This window comes from Mya arenaria, chromosome 5 (assembly GCF_026914265.1).
Source record: "Mya arenaria isolate MELC-2E11 chromosome 5, ASM2691426v1".
Taxonomy (NCBI): Eukaryota; Metazoa; Mollusca; class Bivalvia; order Myida; family Myidae; genus Mya; species Mya arenaria.
Genome location: NC_069126.1, coordinates 35,447,815 through 35,467,858, shown reverse-complemented (window position 1 = coordinate 35,467,858; position 20,044 = coordinate 35,447,815). Strand labels below are relative to the sequence as shown.

At 37.0% G+C, this 20,044-nt stretch overlaps 1 protein-coding gene across 1 annotated transcript in view; it reads right to left on the bottom strand.

Moving 5' to 3' along the window:
• Positions 1-20,044, bottom strand: part of LOC128233403 (uncharacterized) — a 59,959-nt gene that overhangs the window by 22,714 nt on the left and 17,201 nt on the right. Inside the window, exons 23-36 of the mRNA XM_052947068.1 lie at positions 19,434-19,655; positions 18,504-18,737; positions 17,804-18,043; positions 15,616-15,807; positions 14,630-14,765; positions 13,825-13,891; positions 12,609-12,861; positions 11,613-11,768; positions 10,907-11,062; positions 10,410-10,580; positions 8,964-9,050; positions 5,318-5,431; positions 4,758-4,896; positions 1,263-1,396 (exon numbers count right to left, since the gene is read on the bottom strand). Coding sequence (XP_052803028.1) covers positions 1,263-1,396; positions 4,758-4,896; positions 5,318-5,431; positions 8,964-9,050; positions 10,410-10,580; positions 10,907-11,062; positions 11,613-11,768; positions 12,609-12,861; positions 13,825-13,891; positions 14,630-14,765; positions 15,616-15,807; positions 17,804-18,043; positions 18,504-18,737; positions 19,434-19,655 — 2,301 coding nt within the window. The remainder of the gene's footprint in view (positions 1-1,262; positions 1,397-4,757; positions 4,897-5,317; positions 5,432-8,963; positions 9,051-10,409; positions 10,581-10,906; positions 11,063-11,612; positions 11,769-12,608; positions 12,862-13,824; positions 13,892-14,629; positions 14,766-15,615; positions 15,808-17,803; positions 18,044-18,503; positions 18,738-19,433; positions 19,656-20,044) is intronic.

The following is a 20,044-nucleotide window of genomic DNA, read 5'->3' as shown; positions in this document are numbered from 1 at the left end:
GCAACTGCACCTCTCAATTAAGAGATGCACCTCCGTTTCATGCACAGAGTTGTACATATACATTGTATATTTTGCATCTCTCAATTAGCTCTATTACAGTCGGCTTGAAGGGACTTTTGATCCAAAAACTTTGCTTTGATTTCATTATTTTGAGAGAGGGTGCACCACCTAACTCCGCTATTTAAATGGGAATATAACAGCCACTTGAAGCTGCACTCTCACAGATTAAACGTTTGGACAACTTTTTTTTATTTTTTGTCTTGGAACGAGCCAATTTTTGCGAAAATGCATGGAAACCAGTTACATAAGACTGCTGACAAAAATTAGACTGCAGATTTTTATATATAAGTTCAAAAATGTATGTTTTATATGCATTTTCTTAAACCGTTAGTAACGGCTTTAGCCATGAAACGTTATTTTCGAACGGAAATACGAAAATCTGCAATCTGATCTTTTGTCAGCAATATTTTATCATTGATTAACAGATATTTACGCAAAAATTTGCTCTTTCCCTTACAAAAAACAAAAAAAGTAGTAAAAACGGTATATCTGTGAGAGTGCAGCTTTAAAGGGGCTCTCTCATGTTGTTTTTTTTCTAAAATGCACTTTCTTATGCCGTAATAACCCTTCAACATATGTTGATATATGCTCAAATATTGTCTCCAAGGTTAATTTATCCCCGACTTATTTAAGAGACCTTGTGGGTGGGCAGTTTGTTGTCGGGTTTTTTTTTACTCTACCGGCGTGGTTCCCTCTTTACTAAAAGCAGTTTATTTGTACTTTAATAGTATTTAAAAGTGGTCTGCGATTTCGGTTTCAAATAGTAATTTTAATTTTAGTATATTTCAGATGCATACCATAATTTGTTTATACATTTATATTATTAATACATGACCACAGTCGCTTTAGGATTATTTAAAATATATATGTACGTACATTTATTCTAATTTCGAAAAAAATACAATAAATGAGAAGTAAAGGGAGGGGAAATAAAAACGGCAACGAAGAAAATGAATATCGTGTTGGTAAAACCAAATCTCATAGTTAGGTAATTCTAACCATCGGTCAAGGTGACGACATTAATTTCGAGAAGAGAAAAAAACGAAGGAGAAGTATTTGGATTTTTAAATATGGATGATGAAGAAAATGAAAGTCAGGTTGGTAAAACCACATCTCAGGATAAAGAGATGGACCATGATGTTGATAAATCAAAGGTTACAGAATTAAGCCAAGACAAAGAGTTCGTAAATCAAAATTCCTACCGAGGTTAACTTCGCAGTCGAGACCGGAAAACCCTTGTTCGCAGTCACAGACCCTGTGGAAAGACCCCATGGGCACGCAAGTTCCGCTGTTGTTGCAAGGAAACCGGAGACAGGGGTTTTGGACCGCCTCGCATCTGCAACATACATGCGCTCATTTTTAATGATTCAAATAATACATGAGGTATGCACGTTAGAATAAAAGCGGTGGCCACACCAAGAGGTGTTTTGTTGTCAAAATCTTATCTATGAAGCAGAGAAATTCGTCGAAATCCTCGTGGTCGGAGGTGTTTCAGGGTGTTTCTAAAACCATTTGGATATGAAATCCCCAGCCAAGTCTATTTCGGGGGTGGTAATTTCACCAGGACTTCCAAAATCACGCCTGACATGAATAACACGATGTTAAGTTCTGATAACATGATACAATGTACGTGCTTAAAACGGAGTGTTTCAGGAACACTTTTGACACTGAAAAGTTGTTCACTGTCCGGGTATTAAAACTGATGTTCGAATGTCAGTGACTGCCCAAACACTTTTCAATTAAAATATGGAAACATATATTTACGATTGCTTTTGATATAGTTTCAATACATTGGGAAATGTGAGCCATTTTCAGCATTAAGCGTAACAAGGTTTATCTCATTAGAATGTTTTAAAAGTACTGTACTACTAAGTTGACTTGATCTGTACCCAAATCGAGCTAGAAACGAGTAAACTCATTGACTTTGGTACGTTTGTTGAACTTCTTTCGTGTTTGTACGTCTTTAAATATGGGAATCAATATTTATTCAAAATAATACTATGTTTATTATGTAAAAGTTCACTTGTCAGGTTATATAAATTTATTATGTCAACGAAAAAAACAACCCATCTAAGATGTTATTTCCACTCAGTACTATTTGCAATTCATTATGCCTATCAATTTCATAAAAGGTACGATATCACCTTAGATAAGTGTTCTGTCTTGGTTCAATGAGGGTTCAAATATGTGAAAAGAATCAATATACGTCTTGTCATTTTAAACCCAAACTTCACATCCATAGTTTAATACTTCGATTCTGTTGAATATTTCATCGGAAAATCATTATAAGGACATTACACATCATATAATTACATTCATTATACATATTTTCGGATTTATTTTTGAGCAGTTTCAACGCTCAACGTACGTGTATACGATATTATCGTTAGTTTGTCTAAGGACATGTAAAAAAATCAATGCATATTTTATCAACTATATATGTTCCATGAGACGCCGATTCTGTTTGCGTACGTATTATGACGTATAAAAAAGAGTTTCAGCCTGGAAACGCAAGCTACATTGTGACGTTTTAGTTTCAGTTAAGTGACGCTACAATGTGAAATTTTGAATCTGCACGGTTTCGTTACTTTGTGACGTGTTGGCGTTTTTTGGGGAATGTTTCATTATGACGTTTTCGTGGCATGGTAATGCTGTAAGTGACGTTTGATTTCTGTTCGCTTATTTTTATACATTCAACGTTCTGCATGCATATTGAACCATAACGTAACGTGACGTTGATACATTTTGATGCTAGCTAAGTATCGTTAATTTGTAACGTTTTATCGTCAGATAGTGGCTTTTGGGGTATGTTTATTTTTGCCGTATTGTTACGTCTTGCATCGTTTTGGTAACTGCACGAGTTATGGCGAACACGTGCCAGAATGGTTACTTTACATTATAAGGTTTTAGCATCAGAATAGAACTTTTACATTGAAGAGTTTTAGAGTCAGTTTCGTATCTCTGTATGTCTTTTTTGTTTTCGAATAAGCGTAAGCAAGTTTGCGTTACATTGTGAAGATTAAGCGTCAGCTTAGTATAGCTGCATGTAGACGAGGTTTTTTACTTTTCAAATACTTTATTGTGACGAATAAGCGTCAGCAAGTTTGCGTTACATTGTGACATTGTGACGTTAACGTGTCAGCTTGGCAACACTGCATGTCGAGGTTTTTGTCGGTTTTCCAATACTGCAGTGTGACATTTTAGCAACAGCAGGATTACGTGATATTGTAACGTTTGGCATATGTTTGGTTACGCTGTGTAATGACGGTCAGTGTATATTTAGTCACACTGATTGTATGATGGTACTTTCAAGGTAATCTTATATTATGATGTATATATACAAGAAGTCAGCAAGGTAACGTTCCATTGTGGCGTCAATGAGTCAGTTTGCTATCCATGCATGGCGACGTTTGGTGTCAGTTTGGCACCAACGTATTAGCACCAAAAAGTTAATTTTACGTTGTTTTGTTTCAGTATTTACTTGGTAATCTAAAAGTTGACGTTGTGACGTTTTGGTGCTGATATTAAACTGGGAAATGTACTATTGTGACGTTTTGACGTGCGAATTGAAATGCATTGTGACGTTTTGCCGTCAATATTGTAATGCTGTATTGTGACATTTTATAAGTCAATATTTTCACTTCAGCTTCCATTCCTTATATGAACTGCGTTTCGGAAATTGCGGTTGTTATTCGATGGACGCAACATCTTTGTATATGTTCGGATCGCAATTCATCGCATAACAATATACATGGAAATTTTCATCTTGTTATTGTTTAAATTGTCTCAGCAAGTCACATAAATATAAATCAAACTTTTAGAAAGTGTTAATTTATGATATGTTAAATGTATTGTTGTCATAAGTGTTTCAATTTTACGTTTAAAAGTGATTTTAAGTAGTTTGTGTTTCCACTCGTTGTTATGACGTCATTTGTATGATATTAACGTTATTTTGTCTAAGGACTAATCCTCGGGACTAAGTAATCTAAAAACTGATGTTGTGTTCTTTACCAAAACGTCACAACATCAATTTTTAAATATGATATAAATTTAATATTAAGTGAGTATGATATAAATATAATATTAAGTGGGTATGTATCATTGTAACGTTTGACGTGAAAATTGATATGCATTGTGACGTTTTGCCTTCAATATTGTAATGCTGTAATATTGTGATTTGTAAATGGCAATAAGTTAATTTTTTATTGTTACGTTTTAATGTCGGCTTGGCAACGCTGAACTCTGAAGTATTGACGTCAATTTGGTAATGACTCATTGTTACGTTTGGGCATCATTCAGGTAGTGCCTCGTTGTCACAATTGTGATGTCATTTTGGTAAAGCTACATTGTGACGTATCTAAGTCAGCCTAGTGGCGACGTTTGGTGTCAACATAGTAACGTTACCCTGTGACGTACTGGCAAGTCTTTTGCAATATTATATTGTGACGTAATTCGGCCAGCTTGGTACCAGTACAATGTTAGGTTTTACGTTACGTCAGCATGATAACGTTTATATGCAACGTTTAATGTCAGCATAGTTACGTTACCCTCTCAGCATGTAACAGTACGATATGACGTTTTTGGTGCAAATATGAGAAAACTGCATTATGCTAGAACATGTGTCAGATTTGGTAACGCTACTTTGTCAGTTTTGTTGTAAGCACAGTAAACATACATTTTCATATATAAACACCTACGAGTCGCCATAGTATCCATTGTACGACGCGCATGCGCACACATGCTCGGCGTTCTTGTCGACGCACGTGCCGTTGTTCTGACAGGTGGCGCTCTCACAGTCGTCTGCGTCTATTTCACAGTTATCACCGCTGTACCGGGCTGAAAATACATGTATACAACCTTGCTAGTTTCCATTGATAATCTGCGTAAATTTATATTTTTTATAAAAGCATATTTGGCATACAACCCACTAGCGGATTAGAGGGGGGGGGGGCGCACACCCGGCGCGCGTCTCCTCTAAAATCGTCAAAGTTTACTTTTTTATGTCAATATAGGAGAAAAAATAAAATACGCCCATAATGCATCATTTCCGTCTACAAATTGTTTAAATTTTCTTGTTTAAGTAACCCCAAATCCCCATGCAAATTGTATGCCATATAGTTTCGGTTCCGAGGGACGGGTGCATGTCAAAAGGTTGCGTCCCTAAGTAACGCCCCCTCTAACGTCAATTCCTGGAACCGCCCATGGATCCAACAGTTATAAATCTTACTATTGCTGAAACGTATTTATGTTATATTACCTAGGCATGTGCAGTTGTATGACGTGGCATTGAGCCTTGTGCACGTGGCTCCATTCAAACATGGCGACGAGTCGCACGGGGAAACAATATTGTCACAGTTCCTGCCCGTGTACCCTGAAAACAAACGGTTTCGTTAAAAAATGAAAACATTATATCGGATGCCTGTTTATGGTTTCAGGTGCACGTATTTCAAGTTAAAGCTGCACTCTCACAGTTGAACGTTTCGACAACTTTTTTTATATTTTTTTTGTCTTGGAACGAGGCAATTTTTGCAAAAATCCACGGAAATCAGTTATAATAGACTGCTGAATAAAATTAGATCGCAGATGTTTATGTTTAGGTTAAAAATGCATTTTTCATAAACCGTTAGTAACGGTTTAAGCCATTAAACATTAATTTTCGAACGGAAATATGAAAATCTGCGATCTGATCTTTTGTCAGCAATCTGTAATCATTGGTTTGCAGATATTTATGCAAAATGTGCTCTTTCCAATGCAAAAAAAAAATGTAAAAACGGTATATCTGTGAGATTGCAGCTTTAATATACGTATTGTATTTATAGTTTTATACGTCTAGTACATGCATCTGTATGATTTGTTATCTGCATATCACAAATGGAATGCGGTCATCGTTTTTCATCAGCGGTCATGGCGGATGGTATAGTCCATATTAGCTTTGTTTACCTGTTTATATTCAACTACAGTTATTTGATAATATGTTAAAGCTGCACTCTCACAGATTTACCGTTTTTACAACTTTTTTTTGTCTAGGAACGAGCCAATTTACGTGAAAATGCATGGAAATCAGTCATATAAGATTGCTGACAAAAAGTTAGATTTTTATATTGAAGTTACAAAATGATGTTTTCTGCATTTTTTCTAAACCGTCAGTAACGGGTTAAGCCATAAAACATTAGTTTTGGAACGGAAATATGAATCCTACGATCTGATCTTTTGTCAGCAGTCTGTTATCACTGGTTTGCAGATATTTTCGCAAAGAATTTGCTCTTTCCAAGACAAAAAATAAAAAAAAGTTGTAAAAAAGGTAAATCTGTGAGAGTGCAGCTTTAAGTCCTATTTTATTACATGGGTCTGAGGTTTTTGGGTATATGAAAATATTGCTATTATATCTCAATTTCAATTCAAATTTTACAAATATATGTTAAAATCAAAAATGTCCACTCCCAACTTTATGGTGTTGGGTGAGTTGGGAGCTTGTCCTATTGAAAACAAAGTTTATTCGAGTATGTTGAATTTTTTGGGTATATTAGACAGCGGTAATCAAGAATTAGTTCATTTTTGTATCGAACTATTTATAATTTACATGAAAAGGGTATACTACATTGTGAATGGATTGTCAAAAATTAAAAATATTCTAGATAACATTGGATGTTCAGAGTATTGGATTATGCAGAGTATACCTAATTTAAATCATTTTAAGAAAAAAGTGAAATCTGCATTGTATGATCAATATCTACAAAATGGCATAGCAGTGTTTTTGATTCTCCTAAATATTTGAACTATAGGATTTATACAAGACGCCAATGAGGCAATGCCGCATTAAAGCCGGATTTTTTCTTGGGTGATGCAATTTTGCAAACCTAAGATTTGAGGTAGTGACCTTGTATTTTTCACCAAAAAGACCCATATTTATACTTATCGGAGATATCGTTCATACAAATAACCTTATCAACAGAAACTATTCCATTTGTGTGAGGAAAAATCAACATTTTATAATTACATCAGGTTTTCCAATAAGATCTGTCCTAGAGACCTAGTTTTTGACCCTAGATGACACACTTTATCATCTAAGATTTCATTTTTTTATGATATCGGGAAAATAGTTCCTAAGATTTGACCTAGTGACCTAGTTTTTTATCTGAGGTTACCCATATTCACAAATGTTTAAGACAACATGTAGACAAATATTCTGACCAAGTTTCATAAAGATTTGACAAAAATTAATGAATTTTTATGACCTTGGACTTCTTTCTCCTAAGATTTGACCTTGTGACCTACATTTTGAACGGGGATAACCAATAATAAAGAACTTTCAAGATATTATGCGGACAAATATTCAGACCAAGTTTCATAAAGATTTGACAAAAATTGTTGAATTTATGACGCGGAAAGATTTTCCTAAGATTTGACCTAGTGACCTAGAATTTGACCCGGGTTAACCGATATAGAAAATAAGCAAGATATTATGCAGAAAAATATTCTGACCAAGTTTCATCAAGATATGAAAAAAAAATTGAATTTATGAAGTGGAAATATTTTTCCCAAGATTTGACCTAGTGACCTAGATTCTGACCCGGGTTGACTCATATTAAAAAAACATGCAAGATAAAATGCAAACAAGCATTCTGACCATGTTTCATCAAGATTTGATAAAAATTGTTGAATTTATTACCGTGAAATATTTCTTCTAAAGATTTGACCTAGTGACCTAGTTTTTGACCCGAGATGACCCATATTTATATATATTTAAGATATCATGCCGACAAATAGTCTGACCAAGTTTGATAACCATTGGATATTTTTTTTTTTGATTTTATTACATAAAATAACTTTAACGCAGAATTGTTAACGCCCGCCCTTCTATAACCCGTAATATTTCGTTGAAAAAATCGGCTAAAAATTGAAATGAAACTGGAGAATTATCTGCAATGTTTGCCAAAAAACTTGGCTATTTATCTTTGTAGATTTAGATGCCTAAATTTTAATTTACCTATAGAAAAGGGTCGTTTCTATGGCATTGAAAGATGAAAAAGGCTTTGTACACTGTGTGATAGACAAGAATTAGGAGACGAATTTCATTATAGTTTTAATTGTAATCACTTTATTTATGAAAGACGTAAATATGTTAATCCTAACTTCTATAGATATCCAAACATTTTGAACTATAAAAATTTAATGTGTAGTACTGATAAAAATACATTGATAAAGCTAGCACTCTTTGCAAAAATTATAATGCTGAATTTTATTTGGATCATCTTCCTTAATTTTATTCTAAAAAATATTTTCATGATATGCTGATATGTTTTTTGTTTGTTTTTTTTTTGCTGTTAATCTTCATATTTCTATTTTTCTTGCTGTTTTATGTTTTTGATACATGTTTTGTTACCTCTCATGCCCATGTGGGCCAAGAGTATAAATACAACTTGAAAACTTGAACTTGTGGACGCTATACGGTCCATTCGGGGGACTTAAATACCCAGATTGGCGGACGATGCGGTCCAGATCGACGGACGATATCATCTTATACACCCGTAGTATAGCCATTCAGAATATTCTCTAGTTTTGTATAACTTTTTTAATTTTGGTTATACTAATTTCCCTTATTTCTATTGTGTGTGTTTTTTTCTAAATTTTCTTTCGTTGGTTTTATTAGTGCTTATCTGTCAAACATTCCTAGTATAACAGATAACAACTACAGTTGAAACCCGTTGGCTCGATATCGCTTTTCTCGATCTCCTTGTTGGCTCGAACTTGATGTAAAAGACCAATCTTTTTTTACTCTATGTTATCATTTACGCTTGGCTCGATATTCGCGAGGCTCGAAGTATTTTGGCTGGTCCCCGGGATATCGAGCCAACGGGTTTCGACTGTAAATTAAAATGGTTTAAGCGTGTTAAGAGCCTTACCTGCCGCACAAGTACAGAAGTAGTCGTGTTTTATGATCTCGCACTGGCCCCCGGGCCCGCAAGGGTTTGGCGAACACAGAATGACGGCTGAAAAACGCAAATGCAATCGTTCAATCACAATCGGAAAACCTCGTCCATTTTCAATCGAAAACAACCTCGGATGGTAAAAGAAGTTCGTAAAATGAAAAATAATAATTCAAATAATTGCTGTGTATTAGCGTCTAATTTGTATCACTGTGTTCAAACAGATTCGTAGTGAAGTGTATTGTTGCATTATTATTTAAGATTTCTAAGAGTAAATTCGTTGCGCTTAACTGCTAAATTGAAATAACTACGCGATCTTCTTGCAGCGTAGTTAAATGTGAAGAATTCTGACATTGTAAGCCGTCCGTATACATGCGAGGTTGTTCTCGATGGAAAGTGGCCGAGGTGCTCCGATTGCGTTCATTCATGATTGGTAGACATGCAGAAGGACCCGCTCGTATATGACATTAAAGAGACTCTCTTATTTAAAATCAATGCATACACATGTATAACAAACGAGTGTTGGGCCTTTAACAACTTACTAAATAATGCATTTATGGATAAAAATAATTACTGATAACAAGAGTGTAACCGTGTATTTAATAGCTGAAAACGCACAAATAATAAATGATTGGTGAATGCTAAAAGATTTACTGTATCATCTACTGTAGAAATACTGTGTTTGCTGCACATTTCTTTTTAATTAAATTAAACTCGGTTTCCTTCATAAGCATCATTGTTTTGGATATTTGCTCATCATTTTGGTATATTAAAACAATTGTATAAAATGTGTTAAATCTTATTTGGGAGTAATAGTGCATGTTTAAGTATAAGCTATTTCAATATTCATCAATGGTCCAGTTTCAATAAAAGTCGAAATGCTTAAGCTCGTACATTTCAAGGCGTAGCCTGCATTTCAATAGAACATATCAAGGGTGAGGAATCACGTGACCTAAAGGGGTTCTTACATTGGTCACCACGAGTCACAACCGATGTAAACAAACAAATTAGTGACGTTAACTTCTGAATTATTTTATTGGACGAACGATATGAAAATATTAAATATGCAACCCTTGGCTAAAATTTCAGCTTAGCACCGTTCTACAAAATTCCGACAAGTTGAAATTGATTTTATATGCATTTAACTATTTATCTATCTTTTTTATTGATACATTGTATACATATATTAAAAAAATGGGGGGGGGGGGGGCAAGTGATGACGCCAACTGACATAACCTGCCTTGGCCTACCTTCTTAGCATCCCCCACCCCCTCCTCACAAGCGTACCTCCATAAATACAGTGTACTAAGGTGGTTGAATTCCGCTGCACAGTCATCACGTGTGACGATCTTTACACACGGATACACATTACCCCCATATACCCCATACCCAATACCCACCAGCATCCCCACGACTGCCTACCTCCATCTATACAATCCACTGAGCTGGTTGAATTCCCCTGGATAGTGATCTGGTTTGTTTCGCACTCCGTGCACGTGCGCTGGCCGCTCTCGGCTTGGTAGAAATGGCGCGGACAGATCGTGCACGGCTCCAGCCCGTCTCTGTGTGAGAACGTTCCCAGAGGGCATTCCTCTGGAGACAAAGAGCATAGTTCAAGCATTCAATGAGAAGGAAAACTTGCATGCTCGTGAATTCGGTCAATACATGTATTTTCAAACAGACACTGTCTCATGTACAGACAAAATCAAGATTCTTAAAAGTTAAATACGTCAAAGTAAGCCTTGGAACACAGAATGTATAAATTTCACATGGCGTTTCTAACTTTTTCTGTACAGTATGTACTCTCAAAAAGGGAGATCACTGCGTAGGAGATTGCGAGTGTCCAGAAAGCCTTAGGTTGACAAAAAGGACATACTCAGTGTATTGTTAACCTTCAACAAATACGCCATGGGACTTACTTTTGCAGTCGGTACTGGCTGTGGCCCCGCGTCCCTGTGTGTGATACCTGGATGGACAGGGCTGGCAGCGCGTGCTGTTCACCCAGTATGTGTCCGCCGGACAGTCCGTGCACGGAGCCTTGCCTGTGGGGCTGTACTGGTGCAGCACGCAGTCATCTATCGAAAATGGAGGAGGTATGTTTTAATTGTATTAAGCGATATCAAGTATGGCTGAAAAAAAAAGATCTACATGTACAATGGGGCCATCTTATTAATTAACGAGCAAAGGCCAGAATATATCAGGTGGCTCCGTTCCAATCGGAACTCCTCGGCCATTTACCATCGAAAACAATCTCGGCTGTATGCCTGTACATCAGTAGAAGTAGTTCGTAAAATATTAAATAATAGTGTTAATTAAATAATTGGAGTTTTAAACGTGTATTGTGTATTACTAAGTCTTAATTGATTGGCAGTGAAGTGCATACATAATTAACATTCTAAAGAGTATATAGTCATTAAGTTTAACTGCTCTATTGAAATTACTACGTGATCTACTTGCAGCGTAGTTAATCTGTAAAGATTTCTGACATTGTAAACCGTCCATATACATCCGAAGTTGTCTTCAATGGAAAATGACCGAGGAGATCCGAATGCGACATAATATATAAAATGGCCCCGTTTATAACATAACAGAATCAAAACAAAGAAGTCAGATTTGTATACACACCGTAGCAGTCCTTTTCCTCGTTGGCGCCAACAGCGTGACTGTTGGATCCCTCTGGGCAGGGTTTGCATGTCGAGGAAAAGTATGCATCGTTGTACGTGCCGGCGGGGCAGGGGGCACAACCTGACCCATCACTGTACGTCCCCGGCGGGCACTCCACTGAAACAGGTATGGGGAGGGGTAATGTGATTTGGTGTTGTCATCTCTTTGTTATAACTTATGAACTAGTCAATTGTAACCACGCCCCCAAGGTCCGGGGGTAAACCGGGGATAGCCGGGGAAACGAGCCGTGTTTTTACCTTCCAGGTGGCCCCGCAGATCCGGCTGAATGCGGTGGTTTTGTCTTTGAGACGAAAATAGCAGGGATTGGTTCTTACAGAATGTCTCTGGGGTGCGGGGGCATCTGGCTGGGATTTTACCAGGATTTTACCCGGGCCTGGCTGTCCCCGATATTCCCCGGACCTGGGGACCGTATTTACAATCGACTGGTGCATTAAATCAAATCACAACCAATTAAATTCCCATCAAGTAAAACAATCAAGGACACCAGGCCAAAGCCGGAAATCTCCATCAGTGAAATGCCATAAGAATGCTAACATAGTCTAAACATTTCTACCCGTGGCAGACGCAGGATTTGCGGTTAATAAGGGGCGCATAAGGTTTACCAGGACTAACGTGGACTTGCCCCAAGTTCTCAAAACTTCTTAAGCTTAACAGGCTGCGGTAGCTTATTTCAGTTTGGTAAAATAAAACTTAAATTGGTTTTTACTTAATAAAAAAGGTTAATTATATAATCATATATGATTGTAGTAAAGTTGATTCCTATTTAAAGTATAAATCTGTTAAAGTAAATATTACAAAAAATATTGAAAGACATAAATAGTGATCTTAGCTTAATCCTGTTATACGGGACTTTCTACATACTTGTATAAGTTTCGAGAAATTGGGGCCAGGTCCGATTCGCTTGTGCATTTTTATATATCAAACCCATACACTTACAACACGTGTGCATAGTCGAGTTGTACATCACCGCCGACTCTGCTCCGTTACAAACGTACGACACTTGCTGTTCGGCATTTCCTGACGTTAACGAAAGAAATGGACACCCAGTTCCGCTCAACGTCGTCACTTGGGAGACGTCAGACGTCAGGTCGTTGAAGGCATTAAGAATCAGGTCGAAGCATGTTTCGTACACGGAGTCCTGTAACCCCGGGTCGCTGATTTCAAACGTAACGTTCGACACGAAAAATCCCTGTAAGAAGCATAAAGCGGACTTTTAGGAAAAAATACTACAGTCAAACCCCGTTGGCTCGAAATCGCTTGGCTCGAATTTCTCGTTGGCTCGAACTTGATGTGAAGAACCGATTTCCTTGTACTGGGATAATAATTTCCGCTTGTGTCGAATTTTTCGAGGCTCGAATTATTTTTGGCGGTTCCTTGGAGTTCGAGCCAACGGGGTTCGACTGTAATGCTTAGTTATATTTTTGTCGTACAAAGTAACTTTCTTCCCTTTTTACTTTTTTTCGAAAACAATGCACACAATGTATTCTGTTGAATTAAATACCGAAAGTAATACAATAAAATTTCTTTTTTTTTCGCAAATTGACGAGCCGTTTATTTCTTTAGCTTATTTTCCCTTCAACCAACGATTTCATTCAGTATGTACATACAACAACTTATGCAAAGATTAAACTGGAGTACAGTATAACTGCGATCGTTCGAGGACGCCGAGACCCGAGCTAAAACCTCAAGTGATCCGATGTTTCGAACGACCCAAGTGACCATCGTATATATCATACCTTAGTATTTGAGTATAGGCCTAGGCTTTAAAGCTGCACTCTCACAGATATACCGTTTTTACAACTTTTTTTGTCTTCGTATGAGCAATCTTTTGCATAAATATCTGCAAACCAGTGATAAAAGATTGCTGACAAAAGATCAGATTTCAAATTTATATATTTCCGTTCCAGAATTAATGTTTTATGGCTTAAACCGTTACTAACGGTTTCAGAAAAAATCATGAAACATTATTTGAACTTCAATTTGAAAATCTGTGATCTAATTTTTTTGTCAGCAGTCTTAAATGAATGGTTTACATGCATTTTCCGACAAATATTGAGTCGTTCCACGACATAAAAAAAATAAAAAAAGTTGTTAAAACGTTCAATCTGTGAGAGTGCAGCTTTAATTATAACTGAACTTTTGTCTGACTCACCGCTGCAATGAGGCTGGTGACAGGCATGGTGCTGGGAGATATGTCCATACTGCCGCCACAAAGGGTGCTACAGGTATACACAATCGAGGCTTATAAATGTTTTCCAGTAAAAAATAACGCGATCTTTAATTTTTAAAAGTTAATGACGTAATTTATAGACGGAAAGCTCCGTTTAATGGAGCGTATTGGACTTTCCGTGTCATAGCAGATGAAATACGCGCTGTGATTTTTACATTGACATTTCTTTATATTGAAAGTGTCAACTTCTGCTGAATATGACTTGGTTATTAAGAGCGTTTTTGTTGGTAATAAACTAGTTTCGGTTTTATATCAGTTTCACAAACTGTGTATTTGTTGTTATGTTGTTACAGTTTCAAGTAAAACCCAAACCAGTTTTACCGTATTTTTTAACGAAAACCCAAACCGGTTTTTGAAACTATCGAAACCCCTACCGCAGGCAGTTTCATCGGTTCGTTCCATACGAAAACTAGTTCACTTTGAAAAACAACATGGCGGACAGTTCTCCAACACGTGTGTTGAAACACCATTTATATAAAACATGCAAATAACCATCTGCGGTATCATTGTTTTGAAATAATGGCTAAATGCAGTAGCCCCGCCATGTTGTTGAAACTGTACACAAAACCATGCATTTGTTACTTCAAGCAAAAATATCAAAACTGGTTTCGAAACTGCTGAAACCATTGGCACCAAAACGGAAACTGGTTTGGTATCAACAAAAACGCCCTAAAAACAATACAGTATATTTGAAACCGTAGCGTAGGTACAAAAATAAATCTCTTACTTGAAGGCGATTGCGAGGTCGGTTCGGCTGTTTGTGATCTGGGTGCGGTAGGCGCTCTCACATGTGCTTGAAATGCTCGTGCCCTGCTGACTGTAGCTGATCGTCAAGGTGACACGTGAGGTAGCGTCATGCTTGGCTGATAAATGACATTGGATACAATCATGTCATTGTGTCAAACCGACAAAATCGCCGAGTAAGTTTAACAGTCCGTTGAATGCACTCATATGCTTTTTCTAGTACAATTATATTAGTAATACCACGAACATAGAAATCGAAATCCCATTATTTTTAGAATATTTCTCAATTTAGTTACTACTCTAATTAAGTAAATAGTGACCCTCTTACCAAAGATAGTATCGTACGATCACTTTTCGTATTGGTATCTTTAATACTATGACAATGACAATGACAAAGTTTATTTGCTGTAAGGCCACCGGCCCATCACAATATTACTGTATTAATTTAGAACAATGAAACACAATGAAACAACTATACAGTAATATTTTTTTATAGATAGTGATTTTAAGAATTCATTTTTTAGGTCGAACTTTTCTTTTATTAAAGGCATGGTACAAATACGTAGAGACACTTTTAACTATACACTTATAACTTTTTAACTGTATTAACATTAGATGAGTATTCTAAACTTGTTAATGCTAGGATAAACATAATCCTTCTGTGGTATATATTGGGATCGCAGATCCTCGTAGAAATCACAAACAAGTAGAAAGTGGTATTCATTTTCAATACATTCAGAATGACATACTTTGCATAATCTTCGTACCCCTAAGTGATATGATTTATTCTCAAACGGTAAACTGTGTTGCTATTGGTTACCGTGAATAAGTTGGTTTGAATTTGGAAAAAAACACATTTTTAAATCATTTAACCATGGGAAGCTTAGCATAATCTTGAACTTAAAGTCTTAAACGATGCTTGGTTATACGTTTGATGATAGAATAGCCAAAGCAACCGAAAACACGCACCTGTACAGACCGGAAGTTCCCTACTCCATGGTTGATTACCGAAGCAGTTGAGGGAAATCTCGGAGGCGGAGGGATCTTCATAAAAGTAGAAACCAGGCTTGCACGTCACCGCGCAGTCGTAGCCGCCTCCATTAAACGTGCAGCTTACGTCGCCGTTTCTTACACTCAGTGTCTTGTCGTTACATTTTGGTGCTAAATACAAAAACAATCAACACTTCACTGCAATAACTCAATACATAGGGCTTTTTTTGTTGGATAATAAACTAGCTTTGGTTTTATTTTGGTCTCACGGACTGTGTATTCATTCTGACAGTTTCAATTAAAATGAAAACCAGTTTTGAAACCATTAAAACACCTCCGGTGCAGTTTCGTCGGTTCGTTCCATCCGAAAACTGGTTTGAACAAAAACATGGCAGACAGTGATCCAAAACGTGTGTTGAAGCACCATTTAGTTAAAAAAGGCAAACGACCATCTGCGGTAACATTGTTTTGAATAAATTTATTGAACAAGTGCTAAATGCAGCTCTATCATGTTGTAGAAGCTGTACACAAAACAATGCATTTTTGACTTCAAGCGAAACTTTCAACACAACGTTCTCAGTGTGTACACGTATACCACGTGATAAATTGCGTCATAAATCACTACATCGGAAGGCAATATTTTGCTTCGAATGAAGACTTTGAACAAAGCTAACTTTCCTATTTCTTCACTATTTTAAATAAAATATAACGCAGTCTAAGCCGCTCACGGAGCCCTGCCTTCGGTCTCATACCAGAGTTTGATTGAGAGTGCAGTTTCTTAAAACACTTCGACAAACCTTTTCACAAAACGGCCGTCTGACGAAGCACTGTCAAGACATTATTTTGGGAACAGGTTTGTCGAAGTGTTTGATGAAACAAATCACCTTATCAAACTCCGGTATTAAAACGAAGGCGTGGCTCTTTAAGTTGCATAGACTGTCCTGTTTCATTTAAAATGATGCAGTTAAAGAAAAGTTATCTTTGATTTAAGTCTTCATTTAAAGCAAAATGTTGCCTTCTGAAGTAGCATATATGACGTAATTTATCACGTGGTATAAACACACTGAGTCTAAACCGCTGAAACCCTTGAAACCAAAACGGAAACTAGAAAGGTATCAACAAAAACGCCCATCATCCATATCATCGTCTTTGATATACCATGAGCATCATCGTCATAGCGTTGATCATAATCATGGTCATCACCATCATCGCTGTCGTTGTTACTGACATTTTATCACTATTATAGTCAGTATCGTTGACAACATTATTATCTTTTCTTCAGGGTTAAAATTACAGTCGAAACCCGTTGGCTCGATATCGCAGAGGCCGGCGAAAATAATTCGAGCCTCGCGAATATCGAGCCAATCGAAAATGCTTACAAAGAGTAAAACATAATCGGTCCTTTATATCCAGTTCGACCCAACTGGGATATCGAGCCAAGCGACATCGAGCCAATGGGATTCGATTGAATAGCAATTGATAACTAGTTTCATGTTTAAGGAGCCAGTGAAATTGGAGAAGTACTGAAAATAAAAACTAATTAAGTATTTTATTATTTTATTATTGAGGGAATTTATTAACATGTAAACAGTATCGACATGCTTTAATTAATTGATAGATTTAGTATTTTATGCGTAACACAGCAGTTACTTTAAACATATTTTAATGAACAAAAATAAACCGCATTTTAATATAGATAAATAAAATCAAATTTCAGGATTATAACGGTAAAAAAAATAATTGAGTTCCTTTCCCTTTTCCCTTTTGCAGTATTTAAACAAATAATTAAAATAATCTCAGATCAGCTTGATTTGCATACGAAGTAATAGGGTGCACAGTTGTAGTTATTTGAATGTTCACGTTTATTTTATTAATTTCAATACTTTTTTGGCATTTAAGCTGTTGTTTTTACTGTTTTGAACACCATTGTTAAGTACAATGGTCAATGTGTAGCGTGCGTATGCATATTACCTGTAAATATCGCTGTAATTTATCCGTATGGTTTTTATTGCACGGTAAAATACCACCTGCTTGGTTACCGTTCTGATATGGGACTAACGAATAGATGAAAAACAAAATAAAACATTTAAACAATATGGTATATAAATAAAAATACGCCCGAACAGTCGAAAAGTGAATAAACATTGCATAGTGGTAAAAAGCTTACCTTCAATTCTAAGCTGGCTGTTGCATCCAGCAATGTTGCCGGAAGAATCAAAGGCCGAAAAGCTGAGTACGGGGTTTGTACCGACGGCCGCGAGATTGACGGTAATCATTTCCGGCCTTAGGACAGTAGTGGCCAGGTGATCGTCGGTGGAGAAATACCTGGCCGGTTCGAATGTGACGTCTATCTGTGTGGCCGTGAGCACCGGTGGCCGCTCACACGTCACCCCCGGTGCGGTCTCGTCTGGGAAATTTGACAAAATAAACGCTTAACCACCATTGAAATAAACAATTTTGTGAAAACATATTTGTGAATAATGTCATGCATTTAAAGTATTGTTTCTGACAAAACATGGTTTGAATACATCCCCACAGACAGTTGAATGAAATGAACGCCGGTATTATTGCCATATGACCTGTATTTTTTATTGCGATATAACCTAAAGTATTTTTTCCTTCAAATTTATCGAAGAGGTCACTCGAAAGGCCTTGATAATATTCTATTACAATTTGAACAATGTCAGTTATTCATAGTTGTTTATGTTAGATGGTTGGTAGGAGTGACCCCTTTGATAATTCTAAAGCAAAAATACCTTTAGGTTAATTGTCACTATTTTTTTACAAGTAATTAGTCACCAAAGCAGGAGTTTATTCCCTTCAAACGATTGCGTTAATTCTTACAATAAACTGACTTGTAACCGTACCATAGAATGAAACCCTGAAATCGCAGCGGGCTATGTTTTCATTGTAGTCCTCTGCGATGATGCTCAAGAAACCGCCTTCCCCCAGTGCCATTCCAGAACCAAAGTTCTCGGGGAAGCTGCGCACCGCCTTGACGCCCGTGTTATCGGTCATGGCCGGCATAGTAAATAACACAGAACTAAGGGCTGTCACCGTCATACTCGTCGGGCAGTTCAACAGCGTCGGCCGTTCCCTGTCTACGGCCATACATGTATGTTAGTAGCATTTTAATTTTAATTTAAACGACTGAGAAACAAGGTATACCAAAATTATTTTAATTAGTGTCGTTGGCACGACTTTGCGAGTTTGCGGTCTTGTGTCAGAGTACCCGGAGGAAACCCACTTGTCCGGCTTGGTGACCACGAACCAAACTCACATGCGCCCAGGCCGGGAATCAAACCCGGGTCTTCTATTTTAATATAACGACCTTGCTTAAGGAATGTTTGACATGACACTCCCGTGCAGTGCATCTCCTGCTAATTGCATTGGTGTCACTGTAGGGACCAATTTCCTGTGTATTTGTATATTGGCTCAGGGCCATTTAGGGTCCATTTCTAAAATAAAACCTCAAAAAATGCACAACAGGATACTCAGATCCCAGAACTGATAAGACAATTTGGCATTTAGATTAGGATCAATACACAGAGGTTGTATACTATACAGTCTGTTTTTTGTTGTTGTTGGGTTTTTTGTGTGTGTTTTTTTGGGGGTGGGGGTGGGGGGAGGGTTAATTATAGAAGGATTAAACTAGGCCTTTAAAGTGCAATTGAATGAGGACAACAGAAAGTTATGATCTGCATTGCAAATCGTCTAATAATAATCTAATGAAATTTGAATCATGCGATTCGTTTACGATTTATTTTATATTACATGAGAATTGATTCTTGACGTACCGACGCACGTGACCGCAGCTTCGTGACTCCATGCGACTTGGTTCGCTCCAACCTTGATGCACGTGGCAAAAGTGACGGGCTCGGGTTGGTACCCGGTCACATGGCAGTGGAAGGTAGCCACGGAGCCGATTTCGGTCGTAGGGACGCTTATCTGGTCGTGCTGCCATGTGGTCAGAGTCGTGTAGCCGTTGAAGGGCGTCACCGGCTGTCCGCACTGACCACCTGGGTACAACAGTTAAACGTAAAACACAACATTCTTTTCAAAACATCGAATGAACTACGAGTTTATTTCCAAATCGAAGAGATGTATTTTTTGCCGTTAAAAACAAAATAACAGTTACCAAGGTACTCATAGTATTAAGTATATGACAACCATTTTTGTAAAACTGCAAACGACATGTATTTCATCTGTATTTATTCATAAAATTTAGTGATTCTTATTCTAGCATTTTTGTCAGTTTTTGTTTAATTATATATATTATTCCAGTAATAATGCTGCAATACAGAGAGTCTGACAAAACCGGTTCATAAAGTGAAAAATGGATGGTCATATTAATATATATAGATATTCCCGTGACTATTTTGGAAGTTTGTTTGCCATAGCATTTATT